The following is a 26,098-nucleotide window of genomic DNA, read 5'->3' as shown; positions in this document are numbered from 1 at the left end:
TTATTTAAAAATGGCTTCCTTAGTGTTTTCGGTGTTGAAGGTTAGCCCTGCACTAAAATTGGGTTATTCACCACTAAAATTTGGTGGTTTGTTATCTGTCAGGTACATTTTGCTTCTTTATTATATCAAAATCCATAGTTTTATATAGTAAACTATGAATAATCTGCATCTTTGAATAAATTAATAAACACATTTTATTGTTATGCATAACATTGAATATTCACTAAAGTCAGAAGTAAAGTCATGGGCATATTGCCTGAGCCATGTCCACCAACCTAGTTGACTGCAAGTTTCTTGCAGATTCTTTTAGAAATGACATCATTGGGCAATGATCTTCAGCAGTAGGCTAACTTCACTCATTTTATTTTATTTTTTAATCCAACTGCAAGTCTCTTCTAACCTGTCTAACTCTGCAAGTTACTCCTACTCTTGATGTCATTCTGCTGCACAGTTGGATAGGTTGTTTGACACAACTCTGATAATGCAGCTTTAATATAGCTGAATAAGGAAATCAATTACATAGCCCATTTCCATTGAAACAGACTATCATTGGTTTGTTTATCCAGCTGTATCGAAACCACTTAGTTACTCATTTAATCCTTTTGTAATGATTATTTTAAAAATTTCTGTATTTATATAATTAAACCTTTATCAATGATACAAGTTTTTATTGTACTGCAAGGTTCTTAGGGCTGTAACATATGAGTGGATATTTTCACACAGAATTTTGCACTAGTACAGACAGGACTAGACTTCTGCCTGTGCATGAAAGTCATAGGACTGGGCCAGTTTGTGTGTTTCATTTGGAAATGGAGAATAAACAATAAGTCAGATTCTATGCTAATATTTTATGGCTCGTGTTTGCTCTCATTCATTCCCATGTGTTGTCAAGATTTGCACCAAGCTATTTCAACATAAATTATGGTGGTGCAGATGACAGTTTTCATTTCTCAGTGCTGAAATTGCTCTGTGCAGAGGCTGTATGTTTTCTTTCATTTCAGTCCATGTATTGTCATATTCTGCATTTAAATAATTTTGGATGTAAAATATCCACCACGTGTTCTAGCCTTTATACATTAACCATACAAAAACAATTTAAAGTAGTAAAGTTAGCAATGAACTTTAGGCTGGTTAGTAAAGATTTGATTATCCAATAACTGGTTTCCAGCTTGATTTTCTATGTCTTTTATAGGATAAATTTACATGCATACTGTGGATGTCATGCCAACAATTGTTTAGCTGAAGTGAAAATTCACACCAAAGGCATTAAGGAGCATTTTAAGTAACTTTTTATTTCTGGCTGGTGCTTTTGACATAGATAAGAATGTTGTCCTCAGGCAGTAATTAAAAACGAACAAATTTCAAACGTGTTCAAATTTAAACATGTTCGAAATCTTGTATGTATAGTCTGTCAAGAAATATATATTTTTTTTGCAAAAGTATAATTTAACTTGGGTTTTTTTGGACAAGCTAACTCTGATAAAAATTAGTTGATTAAAGCTTTATTTGTGATTACAATAATTAGCTTCTATTGTGTATGGCAACATACAGGTTTGCTATAATTTTGTTACTTCAAACCTATACTTTCAAACTTATATTGATGATTAATTAATGTTAGACTTATGTTTGTATTACATATGAAATAATTTTTTTAAAATTTATATCAAATCATTTTTTACTTGTAATGATTTCTGCTTTTAACTAAAACTGAATCATTAATTTCATCATTTAAATGTATGTTTATAAAATAATTTATTATATTATAACAATTTAATTATAATAATTAATAGATTTAAAAGATTTATTATTCATTAACTTATATTTTTTTATATTTTTTATTTTACATTATATCTTTTATCAAACAATTTATAAAGTAAGGAAATTTGTGTGTTATAGTTTAACTAAAAATATACTATTTTAGAGAACCTTTATTATTATTATGAATAAAATTAAAATTATTTTCATGTATTAAAGTGATATACAACAAGCTAAATTTAAATTTTATGTAATTTATTTTTATAAATATTAATTATCTTATAGCTAAATAATAATATTTTATCAATATTTTATACTTATTTAACAATTATTTATATTTATGTTAGGCACAAAACATGGTATCCAGATATTGAATTTCTTAAACAGTTTGATGGACCTGTTATGTATCCAAATGAGATTACATCCAAGTGGCAAGTGCCTTCACTTAAAGGTATTTCTTAGTTTTTTAGTGAGAACCATTGTGTTCAATACAATTTTGCCACCAGATATATAAAAATTTGGTGTTTTAGAAACCTGAGACTCATGGAACACATTTTTAACATCTTGTCTGAAGTATTTCTTCTTCAAGAAGATATCCAGAAAGTGAAAATGTGATAGTCTGTTGGGTAAAAGTCTTGCAATTAGGGGATAAGACAAAACTTGATGTTCAACTTATACAATTTCTGCACTGTTTTTCTTGCATTATGTTGCATTGTCATGCAGGAGGATGATGCTTTCTGTTTGATAAGATTCTGTCCTACATATGGTTATATAATACATTTGAGACAATGTTCTCAAACTATTGATAGCTGTCAAACACAAACAGTTGGTACTGTGTAGGAGTGCAGATTTCCTTTCAAGAGTGAATCACTTTTTAGAGCAGATTGGAATAGTAGTTTTAGCCAGGAACTCTTCTTAAATAATGGTGTCAAATAAGACATGAAGACTCAAGCAGTCAGGATTGGGGTCAGTGCTCTCAGGGACAGTTGGTCTATGATATGCTTCTTGTTTAGTCTTGGTATAAACTTGTGTGCACTATGTTGGCCTTTCTTTAATTCTAGACTTATTACACCATCATGATGGTGTAATAAGTCTAGAATTAAAGGAGGGCCAACATAAACATAGTGTTCAGGAAGGCCAACATAGTGTTCACAAGTTTAAACAGTTAATTTGCCAAAAAAAAAAAGTGATTACATGATCTAGAATGTTTTTTGAAGTCACGATACATAAAACACACTGACCATTATCAGGGGTTGCTCTGAAAAATTTAAAAATATCACCACAATTTTGCCAGTTTAAAATTTTTTTTGCCACTTCAAATTATTTATTGCCACTGGTTATACTTCCTAATTAATGCAGGTAGTGCTGGTAGCCTTATCAGTTTGGCATCTGGAAAGCAAAAGTAACATATTAAGCTTTCACTTGCAAGGAGAAGTCCAGACATTTAGGTCTCTAATTTGAACAAAACATAGTGAGCATGTAGCCTTAACATTGGGCTCCCTGTATCAGGTGTTTTAGCTGAACTCATCATGTGGGATACAGAATTCAAGATTTTCATTGCTCCTCTTAAAGTTTGCTATTTTATTATATATTTCAGATATGTTGATAATGTATTGTTGGCTTTGGAAGGCTCCCATCAAGAGTTAGTTGCTTTCTTACAGCTTTTATCCTTGATCTACCAAATGATATCCTCTACTATTGAGCAGGTGGATAACAAACATTCATCCTGTGTTTGGATCTGCAAGTACATGCATATATAATAATTTAAGATTGTTTAATTGTTATTTTTTTAAATCTAAAATTCAAATAAGTTGCAATTTTGCTACAATTAATTAGGATCAACCATCACATTAAGTGTAAACTTTTAATTAAATATAATAATTCAGTTACAAATTGTTTTATAATTTATATTCCCTATTTTTTAATTTCATTTCAAAGAAAGTTTTTGATGTGATAAATGAATATAGGCAAACTAAAGTTTATTTCAGTCAGGTGAGTGCCTGGAAGGAGATTATACAAATTATAAAAGAGGATATGTGAAATAGGTTGGAAACTCCTGTTATATACAATAAACTGCAGTAATTTAATCAAATTAGAACAACATTTTACTTTAGAAGAAGCTATTTGTTGGGCTGCAGTTTTCAAATTACAGACCTATAAATTCCCATCGTCTGTCCATCTTTTGTTAATCTCAAAAATGGAGTGAGTTAGATGAAAATTGAGACCAGATATAACCAGATGTAGAAAGCTTAGGGCCAGAGATCCCAATTAACTATGATGATTTTTTAAATTAACAGATGATTAAAATTGTAGCCTGGGGAAAAATAATAAAAAGTAATTTCAATTTAAAAGTTTTACCTTACTGTATAGAGTGATATATTTGGTATAGAATTGATCCTTATGATAATTTATATTAAAATACAATTAAAAACTGCAGCCTGGCATTGTGATGATGTCACAATAAGTAAATTCAATTTTTAATTATTTAATTATTTTAAAACTTGTAATAATTTATTATTATATTTTTGATATTTTGCTTTTATTTTTAATAAAAAGTTAAAGTAAATTATATGATTCATACAAAGAATTTTATATGTAATGATTCTTATGATATTTATTTATATTGTGTAGAAAAATATTTACCTATAGAAAGGACTGTTCGCAATATGGTACTAAATTTTGGCCCACAACATCCAGCTGCTCATGGAGTATTACGTTTAATTATAGAACTGGAAGGAGAAGTAAGTTGTTTATAGTTTAATGTAAATATGCTTTTATAGTTTCTCTTTGAATCAACCGAAATTTTAAATTGTTAAAAAATTTACTAATTATAAGATTATTTGATACTATATGCAGAAAATCAACCCTGACTTATTCTAACAACAAATGACATTGTCGGATTAACTGCTGGATTAGAATTTGGCTAATTAATATGATAAATACTATTAAATTTGGACATAAGGTGGGAAGTTAAGCTGCCATTTTGTACTAAATTTAATAATTAAATTTATTTTGAATTAAATAATTTAGACTATTCTAGAATGAAAAATCAATCTAGAATGGGATCCAAACTTGCAACTTTTGTTACTGTGCAAGTGTGCCAATTATACTACTCAGACTTTTGTTTGATCTTCCTTGAAGACTAATTAATGTAAGAGAGATAGATAACCATACAGATTATATCTAGAACATGTTTTTATATGTGTGGGTATATGTCTTATCCTTTTATCGACACAAACAAGAAATTTTCATGTCTGTATTTTTGGTAGTGCTGGCCCTTCTGAGAATGTTTTGTACTTAAATTGAGTACTATTCATTAAAATTTTAATTTTTATCATAAAATTTATAAGAATAATGATAAAAATGCATTAATATCAAAACAATGAAATAAAGATTATATCATCTACAAAAAAAATAAAATAATCAAAATTATTCTTAATTTTTAATTACCTTATTAAACATCTTTCAAAAATTGTAGTAAATGGAAAAGTATTTATTGCATGCAAATAAAATTCTTAGGCATATCACTGGAAAATACACATTTCATAAGAGATAAACAATAAAAATGTCATAAATTTCCTGTGTCAATTGTTTCCCGCATCAGTTGTTTTTCTTCCCAAGTCCCACCAAAAACAATAGATTGAGGTTTCACTATATACAGTAGATAGAAGATATTCAAGGAAGCTTACTTTTCTTGGTGTGATATATGAGTTGTGACAATAAAATTTAGTGAATGTTCCCATATATCAGATGCAGCAAATGTCAGCAATGAGGGTATTGTACAATGACATATCTAAAAAAATCTTCTAGCATTCAAAGCCCCAAGCCCATAATTGTGGTAGCACTATGAGCATGCACTGACAGGTCATTTAGTGCAAGGGTATCCAACTTTTTTGTTTCTCTGGGCCACATTAGAAGAAGACATGGAGTTTTGGGCCACAAGTATATTATATATGCTTGTGGCCCAATCCTTAAATATACAAGTATATTTAAGGATTAACATGTCACGATTTTAGTAATAAGTATTAAAACTTTATAACAAAAAAGGATATTTTAAAAAATTACTTCTACAGACACTTTCAATTTTTACTTAGAAATAGATAAATTCATTTATTATAAAGGAGACAAACAAAAATTTATTTAAAAAACATAAATATTTGTTTTATTTGGTTTCTAATTAATAAAAAAAAACGATAAAATGTCATTTTAAAGTGCATTTATATTCAACTAATATATTTAAAAATAATGTAGCTCAAAAAGTAGCCAATGCACCAAATGATATTTTTTAGGCCAAACTAAAAAAAAGGTAGCCAAATTTGGGGCAAAGTAGTCAAATCTTGCAATGCTGGAAGGAATACTAAATAAAGCTGGAGTTAGGACTCAAAGGATTATAGACCCAAATATGGGAAAGGAGAGAAAGGACAAAGATAAAGAAGTGAGGAAGGTTGGAAAATTAAGGGTTAATATTTGCATAACAGAAGGTCTTTTTAACCTTTCTCACTACTTTTTATCTTTTGGTCTCTCTCTCCTTTCCCCAAATTTGAGTCTATAATCCTTTCAGTCACAATTCCAGCTTTATTTAGTATTCCTTCCTTATTTACACATTTCCAAGTATTTGAAAATATTTTTTTCCACTCAAAAATAAAATATGTATAAAGATTTACGGTTGTGAAACTTCTTTTTTGAGTTTAATATAAATAAATAAAATAAAAAAATTGTCTGTTTTGTTTACACATTTATTGGGCTTCATTGGGACTTGCTGTAGGCTGTGGGTTGGACACCACTGATTTAGTGCTTACTTTCATGAACAACAATGAAACAGACTCAATATCAAAATTTTGTTTTAAACTAGATAAAATGTTCACAGAGATGCACAAATTATTAAAAAAAAAATCGTACACACTTTTTACTTATAGCATTCTTGTATGATTGGTTTGTATGCTTCCACTAAGGAAAAGAATTGTTAGATGATCAATCCCATCCTTGTCATCTTTGACAAGCAGAAATCCTGACACTGTTGAATATGTACAACAGGTGATAGCAAATGATTGTCAATTGACTGTTTGATTGATTGTAAAAGAATTAAGAATTAACTAAGAAACAGTACATATCATTGTTCATGAGGATTTGAGTAAACAAAAGATCTGTGTTTAATTTGTGCTGAACACTATCACAGATGAGCAAAACACATGCTAATTTGATGCTCTTGGAGATTTTATTAGCATATACAATTGTGATCCATTTCTTCTGGGATTGGTCATAACAGGCAATAAGAGTTAGTTATCAGTTTAATCCCAAAATGAGATGCTAGTCAGTGGAACAGGGGATCTCTATCCCCACCTCAACAAACAAAAGTGTCTCCATAAATCCATGATGAAAACAATGTTGATCACATTTTTTGAGAAGAATCAATCATAAGTAATATCCGGAAAGATAAATTGTGAATGTTGAATTCTGTGTCAAGTGCATCTGCTGTGTGTAGTTATAGTTTCATGAAACTGGTTGTTGGTTTCTGCTTCATAATAACATCTCAGTGCATTCTGCACCAGATCTTGAGTCAATGTGGCATTAATCACTACTCTCCTGATCTTTCACTGCCTTTTTTTCTTCCCTGACTTAAGGAGACACTAAAAGGAATTGGATTTGCAGACATCTCTGATATTCAGAAGCATGTGACAACACTTCTTAAGGGGATTGACAAAGAAGAATTCTCACAGTTTCTGCACTATCAGAACTATAGTACAAGCACTATCAGAACTATATTGTCTCCAGTAGAGACTATTTTGAAGGATATTTTTGATATTTAGGAGCATTCACCAAACTTTATTGTCACATCATGTATACGCTGGCATAGGATTTTGTTTCGATTTTGCTCTACAACTTTAATTTTATTTTTTATTGATATTGACAAAAAAAGAAACATTAGTCACTTATGTATATCCAGTTTCTTTTTATAAAACAAACCCTTTGAGTATAATTTTCTGATTAGCTAGATATGATATAAATGCAATTTGTAAAAATTACTAAGAAAACCTATCAAAAATTCATTTATGCTGATTGATTTCCATGTATTTGTAAATAAAATTAAATAACATTTTATTTTTAACTAATGTAATTGAGTGCAATTAATTTTCATAATCAGTTGCATAGATAAAAATTCCACACAATAAAAATTCCACATAAAAATTTAGAATGGCATTAGAATTATGATGGATTGTTGGTGAAAGCACAAGTATGAAGGGCTTTAAGAAATGCTTTACCAACAACTTAGACAGAACAGAGGATGATGCACTGAAATAAGAAGCAGGAATGATAGCAGTAAAAATTCTGGAGATGAAAGGGATGAAGTATTGTTTCAATTACTTTCCAAATTTTTTTAATGCAAATTTCTAATTTTTTGTATGTAAATAAAATTAATAATAAAGGATCAACTTATAATTTTTTTCAAAAAATAAGGATTTTAGAATTGGTAGTCAACTTATATTTGGACTAATATGATAATTAGTTTAGATGGGAAGATCAGACAGAGGTCCAGGTAGCATAATTGTTGGCATTCTTACACAGTAAACAGAAGTTGTGAGTTTGAGTCCTACTCTACGTTGATCTTTTCTTACAGAGTAGTCTAAACTTAATTTAAAATTAATTTTATTATTAAAATTAGTACAAGATAGCAACTTAACCACTTACCTTCAGTCCAAATTACATAGAATTTATTACAGTAATTAGCCAAGTTCTAGCAAAAGTTAATCTAGTTTGGTGATTTGATGTTATGACAAAATAGATAAATTTTCTAGAAGTTTCATAAAAAAATCTTTATTGTATCAGTGTCAAATATTGTATTTATTTTCAGATTTTAATTCTGAATATCAGAATAAATGCATACTTCTCAAAAAGAGAATCTGTTAGTTGCACAAGCGAGAAACTAAGTACAGTGGAACCTCGCTTAATGAGCACCTTGCACAACGAGTATTTCGCATAATGAGTGATGAGGAGAGGGGAAGTCCTAAATTGTGCGCATGCGGCATGCTCCATCAGTCTGTGTTTAGCACTTGTTCCACTAGCGTCTTAGTGTCGCTTTTGATCACACATTTTTCCAAACTTGTGTTCACACATATTACTTATAAACATCAACAACCGTGACCCATTATATAATAAACACTGCAAACGATATGCCAAATTCTTGGGTCATTAAATTTAATGACCTATTCCAAATTAAATTTTAGAAATGTCTGAATTAAAAATTAACTATTTAAAATTATTGAATTTAATATGAGATGGAAACATAACTGCCTACCTCTAGTCAAATTAATTAATTTCTAATATTTAATTATAGCCTTTACATAACCAAAGAATTTGGCATATCGTTTAGTGTGTTTATCAAACATATTAGCTGTGATTTTTTTTTTTTTTTTTTGTTTGTTTGTTTGTTTCTGCAAATCGAATTCTCATTCCAGGATGGTTCATTCTGCACTAGAAGAAAAGATGATGATGATTAACACTCCTTAACAGTGTATATTGTACATTTTTTTTTTAATAAACGTTATACATAAAACCTTTGAGCATTTTTTCGACGTGGAATGCATTATCGTATTTTACATTAATTTCTATGGGAAAAATTGTTTCGCTTAACGGGTGTTTCGCATTACGAGTAAGACTCTGGAATGAATTAGGCTCATTAAGTGTGGTTCCACTGTATTTCTGAAATGACATTTTAAAGTATCATAATCCAAGTACAGTAGTGAACCGAAAATCGGAATCAATTGGGGACTGGGGTTGTTCAGATTAGGGATTTGTTCTGATTACAGATTATGTACGAAAAAATATATTAACCTGTCCGATGTTCAAATTTTTCTCCGTTGCGTGTCGCTTCGTGTTGAATTTTTGTCGATTTTAAGCCTAACAAAAATTTTTATAATAATAATCGAGGCTATCGTATTGTTAAAAATTATTTCTGCATTTTGTACAAACAAAATAAATATATTAAAGAATATAAAAACATGAAAATGATACTTTAGAAGTAAATTTAGTATCAAAAGCGTTCGATTCAGCACGACACAGTCCGACTGAAAATCATACCGATTACCGGCAATTCCGATTACCGGGGTTTTACACGGGATTTAAGAGTCTCTACTGTACTTTTGAGTGCTATTGGCTCATATTCAAGACATGAACTTCTAAACTAAAATATAAATTGTAAAAATAAACTAAAAATTAATTAAAGAATATATTAATCATTATATGTTAAAGAACTTAAACTTTAATTCTTAAAAGTTCTACTTAAAAATTTTTATCAAATTGCCAAAGGACATATTTATGATCATTTGATTTAAATTAAGTTCTAGAATGTGTGATGGTTAAAGTTTTATAGTTTTTTAGTTTATCTTTGCAATTTATGTATTATTTTATGCATTAGTGTTATAATCTATTTTAGATTATAATATTAAATTTCACTTTAGCAAAGTCTCTCTCAAAATCATATGGCTTCTTGCTTTTGAACTCTACAGGGGGATGAAGAATTATAAAATATTTCCATTTGCATATTTTTAAAAGTTATTTATTTAATCAAAAATTATTATATTTGTTCAGTAAATAAAATGTTCAATTCATTAAGTCATTAAATTAATTATTATTTAAATTTTAGGTTGTAGCCAGAGCTGATCCTCACATAGGACTTTTACACAGAGGAACGGAAAAATTAATTGAGTATAAAACTTATACTCAAGCTCTGCCTTATTTTGACAGATTAGATTATGTTTCAATGATGTGTAATGAAGAATGTTATTCCTTAGCAGTTGAAAAGCTATTAAATATTGACATCCCTGTTCGTGCAAAATACATTAGAGGTAATTACAAAATATATATACAGTTGAATCTGTCTATCTTGAATCTCAAAGAAACAAGAAAAATTTTCAAAATAAACAGGTTTCAAGATATAAAGGTTCCTACACAGTAAACAGTAATAGATTTTATTGGAAGTACAATACTTTATTAAATCTATAGCAAGTATAGGACATACCTATATTAAGTATTAATTAAGTATAGATTTTTGATAAACCTTAACAGAAATAATTTGTCAATAGTTTCTGATGCCTGACTTTCTTCAACAAATAAACACAAGTAACAACAAAAAAACACAAGTCAAACTTGTACCAATCATAGAAAAACTACATTAATTGCAGCTATGTACTGTATTGCAAGAGATGTTTCTCAACTATAGTTTATACCAGGGGTGGCCAACCTTTTGCATACCATGTGCCAATTTTTTGACAGACGAGTTCAGATGCGCCATATAACTCGAACACTTTTTATACCATCTTATGTTCATTGTTAGGGGTTGATAAATAAAGATAGAAATAAATCTGCTTCGCTTAGGGGAGAAAAAGAATAACTTAATCACGCAGTTAAATTAATTAATTTATGCCAGTTTATTGAAGCTCCAATTTACAATAGTCAGCAATGACCTCCTCTACGAGAGGGTGATCCGCTTTATGATGGTGCTATAGCTGCCAGAGTCTCGTTTGGTGAAGATTACTCTGGACCACAATTGTTGGCACTGAGAGCGAGATCAGCTTGGAACTTGGATTTGTCTGTTCTTTAATCACAACTTTAATCACAACTTTAATCACAATAAATGTTTTTGGCCAGTTACACGCCTGTAAACTGATCGGAAATAAAAATCGCAAAACTCAAAATACATGCATACACTGTAATATACTATATGGAGAACACTCACTTTATCTGCAAAGTAGATTGCAACGAATTGTGCAACAAATGAACTTGCCAAGACAGACTATAAAAAATTAATTTTTCTATGTAATATTCTTAATTGCAAAGAAGCCAAATCTGGCAATGTTGCTCAGAACTGACTGAAGCGCCACTTGAAATCGTCCAATGCACCATGTTTTGGCCACCCCTGGTTTATAACATCAAAATGTAGTCGCTTGGTTTTGAAACTGTAATTGACACTTCAGTCCATAATTTGAGATATAGAGGTTTTGGAAGAAAATTGCTTGAGATAAACATGGAAAAATATATTGAATTTATGTTGAAAATGCAGGGGGGGAAATAAATTTTGAGATAAACATGTTCAACCATATATATATTTTATTGTATAATTTATAATTTATATTAAGTACTGTATATCTTGGCAGATAAGACGATAGTTGAATCATAAAAAAGACCCCCAAAATCCGGGGTCGTCTTATAGGACAGATACAAAAAAAATTAGATTGAAATTTATATAAATTAAAACCATTATAAAAAATGGACAAACCGTAATTATTTACTAGTAGAGAGTAGGGTATGTGCACAAAATAGAATAGCCCACACGGCGTTTTTGTGAATAGTCAAGGTCATTACCTGAATGCTGAATCAGAAATCACTGTGAATGTTTGCAACAATCGCAAGGCAGTGCAAGAAAATAAAATTTGTTCATTCGAAAAATTACAAATAGGACATAATTCCATATACGCTATACAGTATTATTATTCAGATGATGATCGCTGATCTAAACTAAATTCATAGGCCGTTGATAGTTTGGGAGTCATCTTATAGGACAGATATATGCTAAAGCTATAAAACTTCAACAAAAATTTATACCTCGTCTTATCTGCCGAGATATACGGTAATTTTAGAATGTTTAGTATTTTAATTTTTGGACTTTTTTATCTCTTGAAGTTGAGCCAGGAAGGCTGTAAATCAGTGATTGCCAAACTTTTTGAGCCACAGCCCCTTGGTTTCATAAACTGATACCCATGCCCCACAACAATACTCCAACACTCCTAACCCATTATCCTTGTGTGAGAAAGTATGGAATATTCTTAGGAAAACTTTTCTATGAATCTCATACTTTGTCCTTACTGTACATTGTTCTCCATATCCAGAAACCATTAAACACAATACTTCTTAACTGTTTTAATGGATGAAAGAGATCATTTGGTCAGGACCCTGACTCCAGCACCCCCTGCTGTCAGTTTGCTTCTTATCACCCCCCTGCTGCCACTTTGTTTCTTATCACCCCTCCTAAGTTTATTCACTACTTTGGGAACCACTGCTCTAAAATTATGTTGTTATGAGCATGTAAAGAATTTGCTACAATAAAACTCAGTTGGTTAGTTAATATTTATTTTTTTATTTTCTAGTGTTGTTTGCAGAAATCACAAGAATATTAAATCATATTATGGCTGTTGGTACCCATGCTTTAGACATTGGTGCATTAACTCCATTTTTTTGGTTGTTTGAAGAACGAGAAAAAGTAATTAATAATATATTCTCTTTTATCTTAAAATATTTTTTTATTTGTAAAATCTATATATATATTTACTTCTTTTTATGAAATATTTACAATTTTATAAAAAAAAGTAGGTAATATAACTGCAGATTTCAATTAACATAATGCTTTTGTGGAAAGTTTTGATCAATAAATTTTAATGTTAATGTAATATTGTATAATATAAAAATGTAATGATTAATTTGAATTATTATTTAATACTTTATAATTTTGTTATTTTCAGAAATAGAGCATTGTAATGAACAATGAAATATTTTCTTTGATTTTCAGCTAATGGAATTTTATGAGAGAGTCTCGGGAGCTCGTATGCATGCAGCTTATGTTAGACCAGGTGGAGTTTCTCAGGATCTTCCAATTGGATTACTGGATGATATATATGAATGGGCTGAGAAATTTGGTCAACGAATTGATGAAGTTGAAGATTTATTAACAAATAATAGAATATGGAAACAGCGCACAATTGATATTGGAATAGTATCTGCTGAAGATGCTTTGAACTATGGTTTCAGGTAAATGTATTTTTGCATTTTTTATATAAAAGTTTTTCCATTTACATATTTCTAACGTTTATTATTTCTTGAGATTGAGTTCTAAAGTGAGGTATTATTCTCTTAAATGCTAGACCATATATGGCACATTAGACTGTGTATTTGCTGCTGATGTTTTGATGGGATGTTCTTCATTATTCCTTCACATAGCTTGTATTTATTCCCTTTTGACTTTTGTGTTTTTCCACTTTTGAAGAAATGCACATATGTGGTTGCAATTTTGTTATTGATGATGTAGTGATATCTGTCATTGCTGGGAGGTCGTAGCAATGGAATTTTTTGAGGATGGGATGAAAAAGTAAAATGCCTGAACAGACTGGGTGTTTTTGTTTAAAAATATAATATTGTTTACAGATAAATTCTGTGCATATTTATTTCTACAATAAATTTGTTTATTTGCTTTATAAAGTTACTTTTTGATCACTTCATATAGAAGTAAATAAATTGCTTGTATCTTCATAATTATCTCTTAGTGTGAGATATGCCGAGGGCCGGGGTTAATCCTTTCTGACCACTTACCAGCATGGGCTGGTAACACACTGATCTCCATGTCTGGCTGGATAGGCTGGTAACACCTGATCTCCATGTCTGGCTGGATAGGCTGGTAACACCTGATCTCCATGTCTGGCCTCCTCACTCAAAATTTAGCCCTCCTAAAGGGCTAAATTTTGAGTGAGGAGGTCACGTGGGTAAGTCAATAGGTGTTTCGGATGTCTGAAAAAGAAAGACAGGTTAACAAACATAACAAAATAAAAGTTTATTATATAACTAACCCTATGATATATACAATTCTACTAATTAGGCTAATTTCTACAGAATATGCGATTAGAAGTGATTACATATACTCTTATCGAGTGGTGTAAAAAAAAGGTTTCAATTCAAGCTCGCATACTTGACCTATTGACCTAATTTGGGTGCTAAAGTCACGGGGAGAGAGTTTACAATAATCTACTGATACCTCAATATTCGTTGATTGATTAAATGATGATTGTTCGATCAGAGAGAGAGAGAGGGATTCGAAGTTGATGGGCTGGCGCATAGGAGTCTTCTCTTTGGCGACTTGCATGGGCCGGGGCTGTCCGTTCATGGAAGTCCATTAAACTTGGCACCTTGTCATCATCTTCCCTTGGCACTAATTAACTTTTGGATGTGGAGTTGTCCAGATTCCACATCCAGAAGACCGTGAAGATTCCTTTGTATGTGGCATGGGACGAACACCTTCCTTTCAACGTGGTATGGAATGAACGCCCAGAACTTTGGGGGAAGATTTGCAGGAGTGGGGTTTTGATCGATATGTGTGTGTCCACCAAGGACAGGTTGTCCGCCTTACACAGGTGTCGCAAACACAAGGTTGGCCGCCTTAGACAGGTTTCTAGTTTTTTTAAGATAAGTTGCTACTTTATGCTAGGTACCTATTGTATAGAGCATAATTAGAATGGAAGAGAATCCTAGAGCTATGTTAGGGAGCATTGGAGGATTAGTTCCTCTACTTCCCTCCTTTGCTAGGAGTCAAGAGGGGAGAAGTGTCACCGATTTTTTTGAGTCCTTAAATGATCTTTTGAGGGTAGCTACAGTACAAACGTATGCAGTACGGTTACAAGTGTTGGCTACCGAGATCGAAATAAAACTGGAAGGAGCGGATGTGGCTGAAGTTGCAATGATAAAGCAAATTCAGGAAAAGGAACGAGACAAATGACTCATGGCCCAATTTTTAAATGGATTGATCTTAAAATTAGACAACAAGTTATGTCTAGGGAACCCAAAACATTTGATGAGGCTTTGCAGGCAGCCATAAGCAAAGAAACTGTCGAACTGCTCACGACCTCTATGCACACAATCATTAGGCCTATAAAAGAGGAAAAAGTCAAGAGAAAAATGGGAAGTGTTAACAGAAGCTATAGAAGAACTTAGGGTGCAAATGGATGATCTAATTCAAACCTCCTGCCTATAAACAGGAAATTAGAAATAGGAAACGCGACAGACCGGATAGCAACCTATGAGGAAACCTTTATCAAGCAGAACGACGCTATAGTAATTCAAGTAGAAACTTTTCTCCACCCCAAAAACGATCTCGGACATATAGAGAGAAACCCCAAACAGATTTATCAGGAGATGAAGACAAGACGAGGTGGAAAGGCAAGATAGGGGTAACGTCAACCTTCTCAAGACAGGAACCTATAATATTAATCTATATTAATAACGTTCCCATGAAGATGCAAGTTAACCCCAAAGCAGAATGTACACACATATCAAACAACTTAGCGAATAGATTGAAGGGGAAATCTCGCATAAAGTTCGGTCTTAGACGAAAATTAGGAAACGTCTTAGGAAAGCCGATTACTGCTATAGGATCAGCGATGCCCACGTTTGAACTACGGGGATAGAAATTTTCCATGCCGTGTGCCATCGTACGAGTAGAGGTCACAAATCCGTGTGAAGGAATATTGGGACGAGATGTTATCGAAGCCGTACGATTAACTCTCAACTTTGCTAACGCTCAAGTAGTTCTGCCCAATCAGAAGCTCGTACATTTTTGTACACCCCTACAACCATGCAAGAGGACAAGAAGATGGAAAGAAGTCAATAAAATGGAGAAAAACTCCCCTCAGACTACTACGATAAAAGAAATTCCTTCAGACATCCTCCAAATTGTACTAGTAACTCCCGCCAAAAGGAACAGAGAGAATCCGAAGGAACAGAAAGGTCAAGGACAGCTCAGAGTGGTACAGTTACAACCGACTCACCAAAGAGATCTCACCTAAGAGGAAAAAGAAGGGGAAACAGCAAGACCATAGTGCAATAGAAGAAATTGCAGCCCATAGAAAGATTAAGTGATGTAGAATAGAGTGGGATGAAGATCAGGAGAAATTTCCTTCACCCATCCCACTGGATCCAGGGGAAATAAAAGAAGTTAATAATATTTCAGCTGACATAATGAGTGCTAACAGCCCCTGAAGTGATCTATTGGCAGAAATTCTGCGATGTTTATAAACTGTTAAATTTCAATTAAGATTCAAACTGAATCCCATGCTGACAGAGCATGGGATTCAGTTTGAATCCCGATAGAGAAAGATTAGTTGATATCTCACATAAGTAGACAATGTGGGAAAAATTATAGTTTCCCTTAATGCATATAGTTCACATTCAAGACAGAAGTTAAATTAGTATAGTTGAGATCAGTTAGCAAAATTTTTGCTGGAAAAATTAGAGAGAGAGAGAGTGTGTAGTTAGTTGCAAACATTTTTTTTGTAAATGATATGGTGAACTTTGTGCACCAAATATTTTCCAGTTAATCCTATATAAGAAGAGAACATAGAAGCATCACTGACCACCATCAGTCAACTTCCAGCAAGACTGCTGCATCAAATTTTGCTTCCATCCCGACTGAATGGTCAACAATCAACAAAAGGACGGTGAGACAAAGAACTGGAGCCACATGTCGAAGACCTCCTGCAGTTACTTGTTATTTTGGCCAATGTCTCGGAACATTTACCGTGCATGAAGTGAATGTCATGATGTGCAATTTAAAACTTTTTTGTGTGGAATTTTAGTATGTAGAAATTTTGTTGGCATATTTTCGCCTCATATGTAAAATGATTTGTTGTCATAGCTGAATTTGGGAAGCATTTGTAACCCACATCAGTTTGGATGTTTCACTTGTAAAGTAGGTCACGGGATCAGTGACAAATTTCTGTAGAGAGAGAGTCCGAAACAAAATTTGTTTCCTGGACTAGCATTTTCTTGATGTAATCATCCCTCTACCTGGTAAAATCACACTATCCAAATAGATGTCTGATTTTAAAGATGGCAGAGACTGGTGTGAGCCTGCGGACCTGAGAGTGGGCCTGAGCTAATTTTGCTTAAAATTATGACTTTGTAATTTAATTTCTTAACGCGATTGTTAGAAAAAAACATCGCACTAGAACAGATTGAATGACGTTCTCTATAAACAAATGGGAGAAGAATTTTAACAACAAGATGTCAAAAAGAAAACATCTCATTATGAAAGAGGGACAGCTGAATCAAGTGTCATCAAAGTCAACGGAAGAAACCTATGCTCGCACCTGGGAATTAACCTTCAACTCCATTCACAGTCAATCATGTAATCATTTTCCCAGGCCAATAGCTTAAAAGGTGGAGACACCGAAGTTCCGGGCATTCATCCCATACCACGTCAGAAGGAAGGTGTTCGTCCCATATTAGCAAATGGCATTATTGACAACCAATAGTTGCTTTGACTGAAATTTTAAACAGCTTGATAAGTCATTTTTGCTAATGAAGATAAAACTGGAAGATGAAAGAATACAAAATGCAGTAAAAGAAATTCTTTCATGTTATTACATATACATTTATGATTTCAGCCATTGATAAAGGAAAAAAAAAATTTTACATGTTATACATATTGAAGCAAGTAAAGAGCCTGCAGGAAAAGGTCAACTCCACTGTAAGACTGCTTATTTTTGAGGTGTGAAAAGGATGAAGAAAGATGAAGAATCCTTGTGTTTTCTTCTGTTAATTTTTTCTGAAATTTTTTAAAACTTGTAAATTTTTTAAATAGAAATTGTTTCAGTTAAACAAAAATTGGTTAACACACACAAACATGTCTACAGATTTTGCTGCATAACTTGAAATTTTAATTTTCAGCAGTACTGTTCTGATATTAGAATGTGGCTAAAAATTCTTTTTCCCTGTTCAGTAGCATATTTTTCATTTAAATTGTCATATCATCATTCTATTTTTTAAATATTACATTACTTACATCAAATATAAACATTTATTAAAATGTTCGCATGAATTTCTATATTTTTAGTTAACATTCAATCAATATTGTTTGTTTCAGTTTATAGTTGCAACTTGTTGATAACATTTCTTTTCAAAACCTATCATTGATCATGTAAATAAATTGTTAAGATTCAAATTAAAATCATTACATTTATTGTCTAATGCAAATTGTTGGTTTATCACAAATGTGTGAATGTATCTGATATTTGTATAAATATATCTGATTTATATAAAATGAAACTTTTGTTTCATATAATGCAAATCAAATTTAGTATAGATAACTGAACAGAAACTATATTTATGTATTTGTTTTCTAATACAGATTTCTACAGATGAAAACATATGGAGCTAAATTAGTTAGATATTATAAATTTATTATTTTATTATATTAAAAAGATTGTAATATGTACTCATGTATTATTTAGTGGTGTAATGCTTCGAGGTTCAGGAATCAAATGGGATCTTCGTAAAACACAACCATATGAAGTTTATGATAAGCTTCAGTTTGAAGTTCCAGTAGGTGTAAAGGGAGATTGTTATGACAGGTAAGGATCATGATTTGATATAAACATGCTATTTAATATATGCATTTATCTAATATAAATTATTTTGTGATGGATTTAGATATTTGTGTCGTGTTGAAGAAATGCGTCAAAGTCTTAATATAATTGACCAGTGTTTAAATCAAATGCCAGCGGGTGAAATAAAAGTAGATGATCATAAGATAGTTCCACCAAAAAGAGAAGAAATGAAAGTGAGTGTAATTCTTTTATCATTTGTTTGATTTTACTTTATTTAAATATTTGATTTTTGATGAAAATTTTGCTGTTATATACTGAAATTGACTTGGAATATTGGTTGAAAATGTCTTACAATATTTTAGTTATCTTTTTCAATTTCTGATTGACTGTATGATTGTTATTACTAATTTCTTTACTATGATTAAAAAAGGTTTCAAAATTTTATATAAAGTAATGAAAAAGAATTAGATAAATTTTCCTGATTTAAAGACCTTTTGTTTTCTATTATCTGCATTTTAGACTAATTTTATTTATTTTTTGAAATAAGTATTTTTATCTTTTCTATTAATTTGAAGTAAATATTTTAACAATAAAATAACAATACAGGCTGTCCTCATTTTACTCTAGTTTGATTTACATCAATTGACAATAACACTGGTGCATATTTCCAGGATAAACTTAAAAATTTTTTCCCATAATGAGTAAAATATTTGCCAATGCTAAATGCAATTTTTTTTCAGGCCTAGTGGTAGTGCTGGTAGAAACTTCACTTTAATAGTGATTCTAAGCAGTGTCAGTTTGTTGTCCAAGTGGTATTTTGCCATTTTATAGTAAAGTTATTATGTAATAATGAAAATAGAAAAAGAACATCATGTCAAATTATAGGAAATTAGTGAATTAAAATGTCCAAGTTGTCAATTCTTATAGTTTGCAAGCTGTAAGAATTGTACCAAATGTTGAAAAGTTGAGATAAGTGTGAGTTAGAAAATGCAGATATCAAAGCAGCTAAAGCATTCCTGTAGAATTCCAAGCCATTGTGAATATCCTGAAGATTTTACTTTCAATGCATATGAGGCAAGACTATACTGGAAGAGCAGTGGCATAGCGTAGTGGGGGCGGCAGGGGGACACTTATAGGGGCGGCAAAATTTCGCAAGAAAATAATAATATCTTGTAAAAATACCTAAATAAGGGGGCGGCGAAATTTTTCTCTTCCCCGGGCGGCTGACACCCACACTATGCCACTGTGGAAGAGAATGCCTTTTAGGATCTTTATTGTCTGCAATAGTATTTAAAGTTTCCAAGGATAGACTAATACTCCTACTTGGTGCTAATATTTCAAGAATTTTGAAATTGGATCCACTGTTAGTCTATCACTCAGAAACAACACTTCATGCATTGAAACGATTAAGATAGCTAGTACTATTTTACAATTATATCAATGAATGTTTTTCTTTTCTTTCTATACTTCATCTAAGTAGACTAAGTTAATTAAATTAGTTAACTTATCATTTTATTTTCTCATAATGAAAATAATCCATGTTTTCTTGTAAATCTTTTCTTTACATTAATTTATACTTTCTTAGATATAAACTGATAATTGGCAGTTATACTAAATTATTATGTGATCATTTACAATATTTTAAGTTCAAAAAGTAACTATTTGACAGAAATGAAGTTGCATATTGATGACCTTCACATAAAGCACTGACTCTCAATAGTGTATCCAGAAGAATCCAAAGAGGTCTTATAAAATATTTGAATAACTAATAAATATCTTTTATTAACATTTGCACAATGATTGCATTCTGACTGGTTTGATAAACCATGTTTGCTTGATAAATGTTGTTTGAAATAATGTTTTGAAATTTGAACAAGGCTTAATTCCCTGCAGTTTCCTCTGGATGCTTCTACTAACTCTTCTGACTTCTCTTTGTAGGCTACTAGGAAAGTGATATGAAATGATTCCCCAGATATGTAAAATTTACAAATTTACATATTCTAAAACATTGATTAAAAAAATTTACAAATATTTTAGAAATAAATGATATAAGTTTGAATATCTGGCAGAGCAATTAGATCATTTTACACAAAGCCTACAAAGAGAAGCCCAGAGGAGTTAATGCCTTGTTTATGTGAAAGCTGTCAATATATAATTCTTAATTTGTGACTGGAAAAAGTATTTTTAACTAATATTTTATAATTATTTACAATTTTTTATAACGTTCATAATCATTTATTTATAATAGAGATTCATTAGGTTTTTAATATTTTCCTAACTTTTATAATATGTTATGACTGTAATAAATTTGTATTCAAAAACTTTAGTAACTGTGAATTTCACAATTTTAAAATAATTTTTATTGTATTATTAAGTCATCTATGGAAGCATTGATACATCACTTCAAGTTATTTACTGAAGGTTATCAAGTACCACCTGGGGCTACGTATACAGCAGTAGAAGCACCAAAGGTAATTTTGTTTTCCCATTATTATAGGGTTTCTCAAACGGGATTCCGGTTGTTTTTTTAACCCAGGAAATATCCCAGGAAATCCCACAAATTTCTTAAAAATTCACTTTTTTCTTATTTTACGTTAAGGTTGAGGAAATTTTGCAAATAGAAAGTATAATTAACTCTTAAACTGTCAGAATACATTTGTATTTATTAATTTTAAACCTACTTATTAGTTTTTTTTAATTTTTGCTCGTTATGGCACGTCACAAATGGTCAATAATCAATACGTAGCTTATTTGTGGCAGAACTCTCAAAATTCTTTACCAGTAATATCTGGAATAATTGTGCTTATGCTGTCTTAATTTTTAACCATGCCCAGTAGCTTCAATGACTGCGTAATGCCAAGCTGTGCAAATTGGGCAAGGATACAAACGAGTACGAAGTCAGCGAGTATGAAGTTTTTTTCATAATCTGATTATTAAAGACAAACGAAGTGCCGAATTATTGGGCTATGATGTTTCTATTAAAGTAGTCAAGGTAGACAAATCAAGAATACTAGGGAACAAAAGAAGTACTACAATCTCAAAAATGAACTAGAAATCTTTTAGGATACAGGTGAGAAACACATAATATTTGTCTTCTCTTAAATGCATTAAACACGATTCCAATCACATCAATTGAATTGGAAAAGGCATTCTCGGTAGCAAGACTTTTCATTACTAAAATAAGAATTACATTGAGTGATCGGAGTATCTGACCATCTTTGCTTTTTAAAATCTTATAAAAATTTACAATATTTTGTATTATATTTTATTTAAAAAATCAAAAATTACCTTCTAAGTTAGAAGTTTGATCTAAATTCATTTTTCTTTAAATTTTCAACTCAATTTAAAGTCATTTTTTGTTGTTGTATGCAGTTTCCAGCAAACTTTAATAAATTTTTTCTATTTGTGAAAATTTCTACATAATTCAAAGGTAATTTTTAATATACATCTTACACAGCATTATTAATATGATTTTGGAGGTTGCAGAACGTATTAAATTACTTTAAAAAAGGAAAAATAATTATATCATTTGATTTCATGATATTTTGTATATCTTAAAAATAATTTTGTCCTGGGATTTCCTGGGATCCCGGGAAACAGTTCACTTTTATCCCAGAATCCTGGGACAAGCAAAAGACTGGGAAATGAGAAACCCTATTATTACACATTAATATTATAATATTAAATTATGAAATATATAATAATTTTTTAAAAATTAATCGTAATGAATAGATACTGTTTTTATTGATATTAAAAGTGTAAGATTAATTTTTTAAACAGTTAAATAAGATTAATGTCTTGTCCACAAGTTCCAACATATTCAATGAATGTTTTTCTTTTTACTCTAAAGAAGGAACCATCCATTTTGTTATTCTATGATGCATATGACAGATGACAGAGAAATGTAGTTTTTATGCTTTCAGCAAAGTGAAAGGATGTTGGATTTGAAATTTTAGAAATTATTTGGAAAATTTATGGATAGCATGCATTTCTCTACGAAAGATGTTTGAGTGGTTTAACACACTTCTTTATAGTTTTTTAAACACAAAATCTGCCAAAATCGATCTTATTCATTCAAAATGAAATTGACCAAAGAAAAAGTTGTCTGACTGGTTTTGCTGTACAAGTTCCCTTGTTGCCTGATGGGTAAAAACAATTTAGTTTCTAGCTATATAGCAGGAAAAAGATTTTCAGAGCTTAAAGAGTTAATAGTCATAGGGAGAAAGGTATGACATAGAGTTTATAAATTTGCTTCAACAGGATGCTCAATGGTGAGGCAATGAGTTGACTGCCTCAAGCAGCAAAATGAGAGGAGCAGCCAAAAGGAGAAAATAAATAAAAATATTAAGCTGAATACAGTAAAATCCCATAAATGTACTGTAAAGTTACAACTGTACTGTAAGGAAGGCAAGAAGAATAATTGCCCTATCAGATGTTTCAGCAATCCTAATTGGATCCCTTGATTCCCCTGAAACATTGCATATCCCAGACTGTTCTTCCAACCAAAAACGCATAAGGAAAACTGGCTGTTACGTCCACTTGTGAACAAAAGATCTCATCCCACTTATTATTTAGAAAAAGCACTTGTTAAATTCTTTTGTGCACTTCTTCCGGATTCTCCATATGTTACTCCTTCTTCAGTAGTTGCATAATCCACCATCGAGGCCAGCATTGGTAACCTACAGCCTAACACCTACACATTCTACAAACTGGATGTGATATCCTTATATCCTTCAGTGTCCACCTTCAAAGCTGTAATGCTAGCTAACTCTAATGCTAGCTTCTAAAAAAGGGCTTCAACATCCAACAAGTTCTCGATATATGAGATGTGCTCACCTTTGTAACAGAGAATAATTACTTCCGAATTAATCAGAAAATCTATTTACAAAAGCAAGGGGTCCCTATGGGTTCCCCTTTATCCCTTTATCCGCTATCCTAGCAGAATTCATCACGAGAGAGATTGAGCAGAGAACGTTCAATTCCCTGCTTGCTATACACTACCTGCGGCTCTATTTACGTTATGTTGACGACATTCTGATAGCGTGGGAAGACACGGACAAGACTTTCCTCATTTTTATGCAGCAACTCTCAAGAGTTTATCCTTCCATCAACTTTACGTGGGAGAAAGAAAAGAACGCTGCAATAACGTTCTTAGATTTACACATACGTAAAGCTCCTGAAGGGCCACAATTCTCGGTGCACCACAAATCTAATTTAGCACCACATATTATCCCAGCAGAGGCTTTCCAGCCCTCACGATATGTCAATGCTGCCATTGCCGCCCTCATCAGAAGGGCATTCTTAATATAATCTTTGCAAGGGCTGATAGACATCGAATTAGACAACATCTGTTTGGCGATATGCACTGCAGGTTTTCTACGTGCCAAGTTTACGTATGTGCTTATTTTGATAAAAAAATCTCTGTTCCCAAGTACTACACTATACAGCAAGAGGGAATTATCTGTGGTCCAAACATCATTGCCATACTTTGGACCCATTTCCATCCGAATTTGCCGCATTTTCAAGCAGAACAACCTTGTCCTACCACTAATACCACTTCCAAATCTATGCAAACTCATTTGCAATGATAGGAACAAGTTTTCCATACTCGAAAAGTCAGGCGTCTATGCTGTTCCAATGGAGAATCGTACCATGGGAGAGAACATGCAGTATATCGGGGCCACTACCAGAATGCTTGCCAGCCGGCTTGCAGAGCACCAGGATGATGTTATGAGGGGAAGAAACACTACAGAGCTATCAAGAAAGGAGCAGAGTTACAACCCACTGTAGTCCCAATCAGTTATGCTCAGAAACTGTAATAATCAGGAAATCGTTTTCATATGGGAGTCTCTACTAACCACCACCTTGGAAGCATGCAACTCTCCCACACTCGACCTACCCAGTGCATGGATCATGCTGTACAAGCGATTAAACAACGATAAACATCCTACAGCAAATGTGTAGCGTGAGCCTAGATCCACGCATGCGCTGCTTTGCCTTTCACGGAGTTTGCTGTATACAAGTTTGAACACTTTTGAACATTTGATGTGTGTTCTTAACAGTTTGGAAAGAAGTTTTTAATTCCAATTGTTAAGTGTTCTGTTTTTGTCGGATAATTTCCGTTCGATTTCTCATTAAGTTTCGTTTTCGCCTGATGACGACGTCCATAAGTGCGTTGAAAGTGCTTGCGATAAAAGGACACTAAGTATAATGCCAATCTCAGTGTTTTTCTTTAATTTAGAATACTGTAAAGTTGTTTATAGATAGATCATACAAGAATGCCAGTGCCAGAAGTGGTCTCTATTGGCAACCATTCTGGAAAGATGAGTAGCAGAAGTTGGTTTTGTCTCTGGCACAGGTTTTTATTGAACTGGCACTGTACTTCAACAAAAAAATTGAATGGAAATCTTTATTGATAATCAATTTGTAGATATTGCTTATTGTCTGAAATGATGCTTTGTTTATGCAAGTAAATTTTCTCTGATTCACAGTCTTTAATTTACTGTAGATTGAGATTGAAAACTTGTTTAAGTAATTGATCCAATAAATTAGAAATTTTATAATTAATGCTTTTCAGGGAGAATTTGGGGTGTATTTAATATCTGATGGCAGCAGTAGACCTTACAGATGTAAAATTAAGGCTCCTGGATTTGCTCATTTGGTAAATACAATATTGTCTTTACAATAATGTTTTTATTATTTAGGAAAGTTAAAAATATTATTTAAACTTCTCAAGTATTAATAAAAATTATTTAAATTTGTTTTCAGGCTGCCATAGATCATATTGGAAAAAGGCATCTGCTTGCAGATATAGTTGCAATTATTGGTATAATAATTCTTATATATATTTTAAGGTTTTAAAAGCTGTACATTATAGTAATTATGATTTTATTTCTTTTACAGGTACATTGGATGTTGTGTTTGGAGAGATTGATCGCTGAATGCTTGAATTAATTAATTGTGTTTATTTAAAGCTGTATAGAAAACAATAGTGTTATAAACTTTAATAAAACTTGTACAAAGATTAAAGTTTTAATCTGGATATGAAATAATTTTTTTAAAGTTTCGTTTTTTCTTTATTTGTTTTGACAATCTGAAATTTGACATTTGAAAACATTTTCATGTGGATAATCTGCAAAAAATTGCTAGAACAGAAACGAAACCTTCACATAATCCAAACCACTTTTAACAATATTTCAATC

General features: G+C 31.6%; 2 protein-coding genes across 2 annotated transcripts in view; both read left to right on the top strand.

Moving 5' to 3' along the window:
• On the top strand, nt 1-25,948 carry ND-49 (NADH dehydrogenase (ubiquinone) 49 kDa subunit). Its single transcript, XM_067270426.1, has 12 exons — nt 1-102; nt 2,103-2,206; nt 4,387-4,496; nt 10,397-10,598; nt 12,897-13,009; nt 13,316-13,554; nt 18,801-18,920; nt 19,000-19,129; nt 21,272-21,367; nt 25,474-25,557; nt 25,665-25,722; nt 25,800-25,948. The coding sequence occupies exons 1-12, from the start codon at nt 11-13 to the stop codon at nt 25,835-25,837; spliced, it is 1,386 nt and encodes a 461-aa protein (XP_067126527.1). The 5' UTR covers nt 1-10; the 3' UTR covers nt 25,838-25,948.
• Nucleotides 1-26,098, top strand: part of RpL26 (ribosomal protein L26) — a 100,346-nt gene that overhangs the window by 11,144 nt on the left and 63,104 nt on the right. The window lies entirely within an intron of this gene.

The sequence above is a fragment of the Centruroides vittatus genome, unplaced genomic scaffold (assembly GCF_030686945.1).
Source record: "Centruroides vittatus isolate TY-2023 unplaced genomic scaffold, ASM3068694v2 contig_371, whole genome shotgun sequence".
In the NCBI taxonomy this organism is placed as follows: domain Eukaryota; kingdom Metazoa; phylum Arthropoda; class Arachnida; order Scorpiones; family Buthidae; genus Centruroides; species Centruroides vittatus.
The sequence above is the reverse complement of the archived record's forward strand: the minus strand, read 5'-3'. Positions and strand labels throughout refer to the sequence as shown.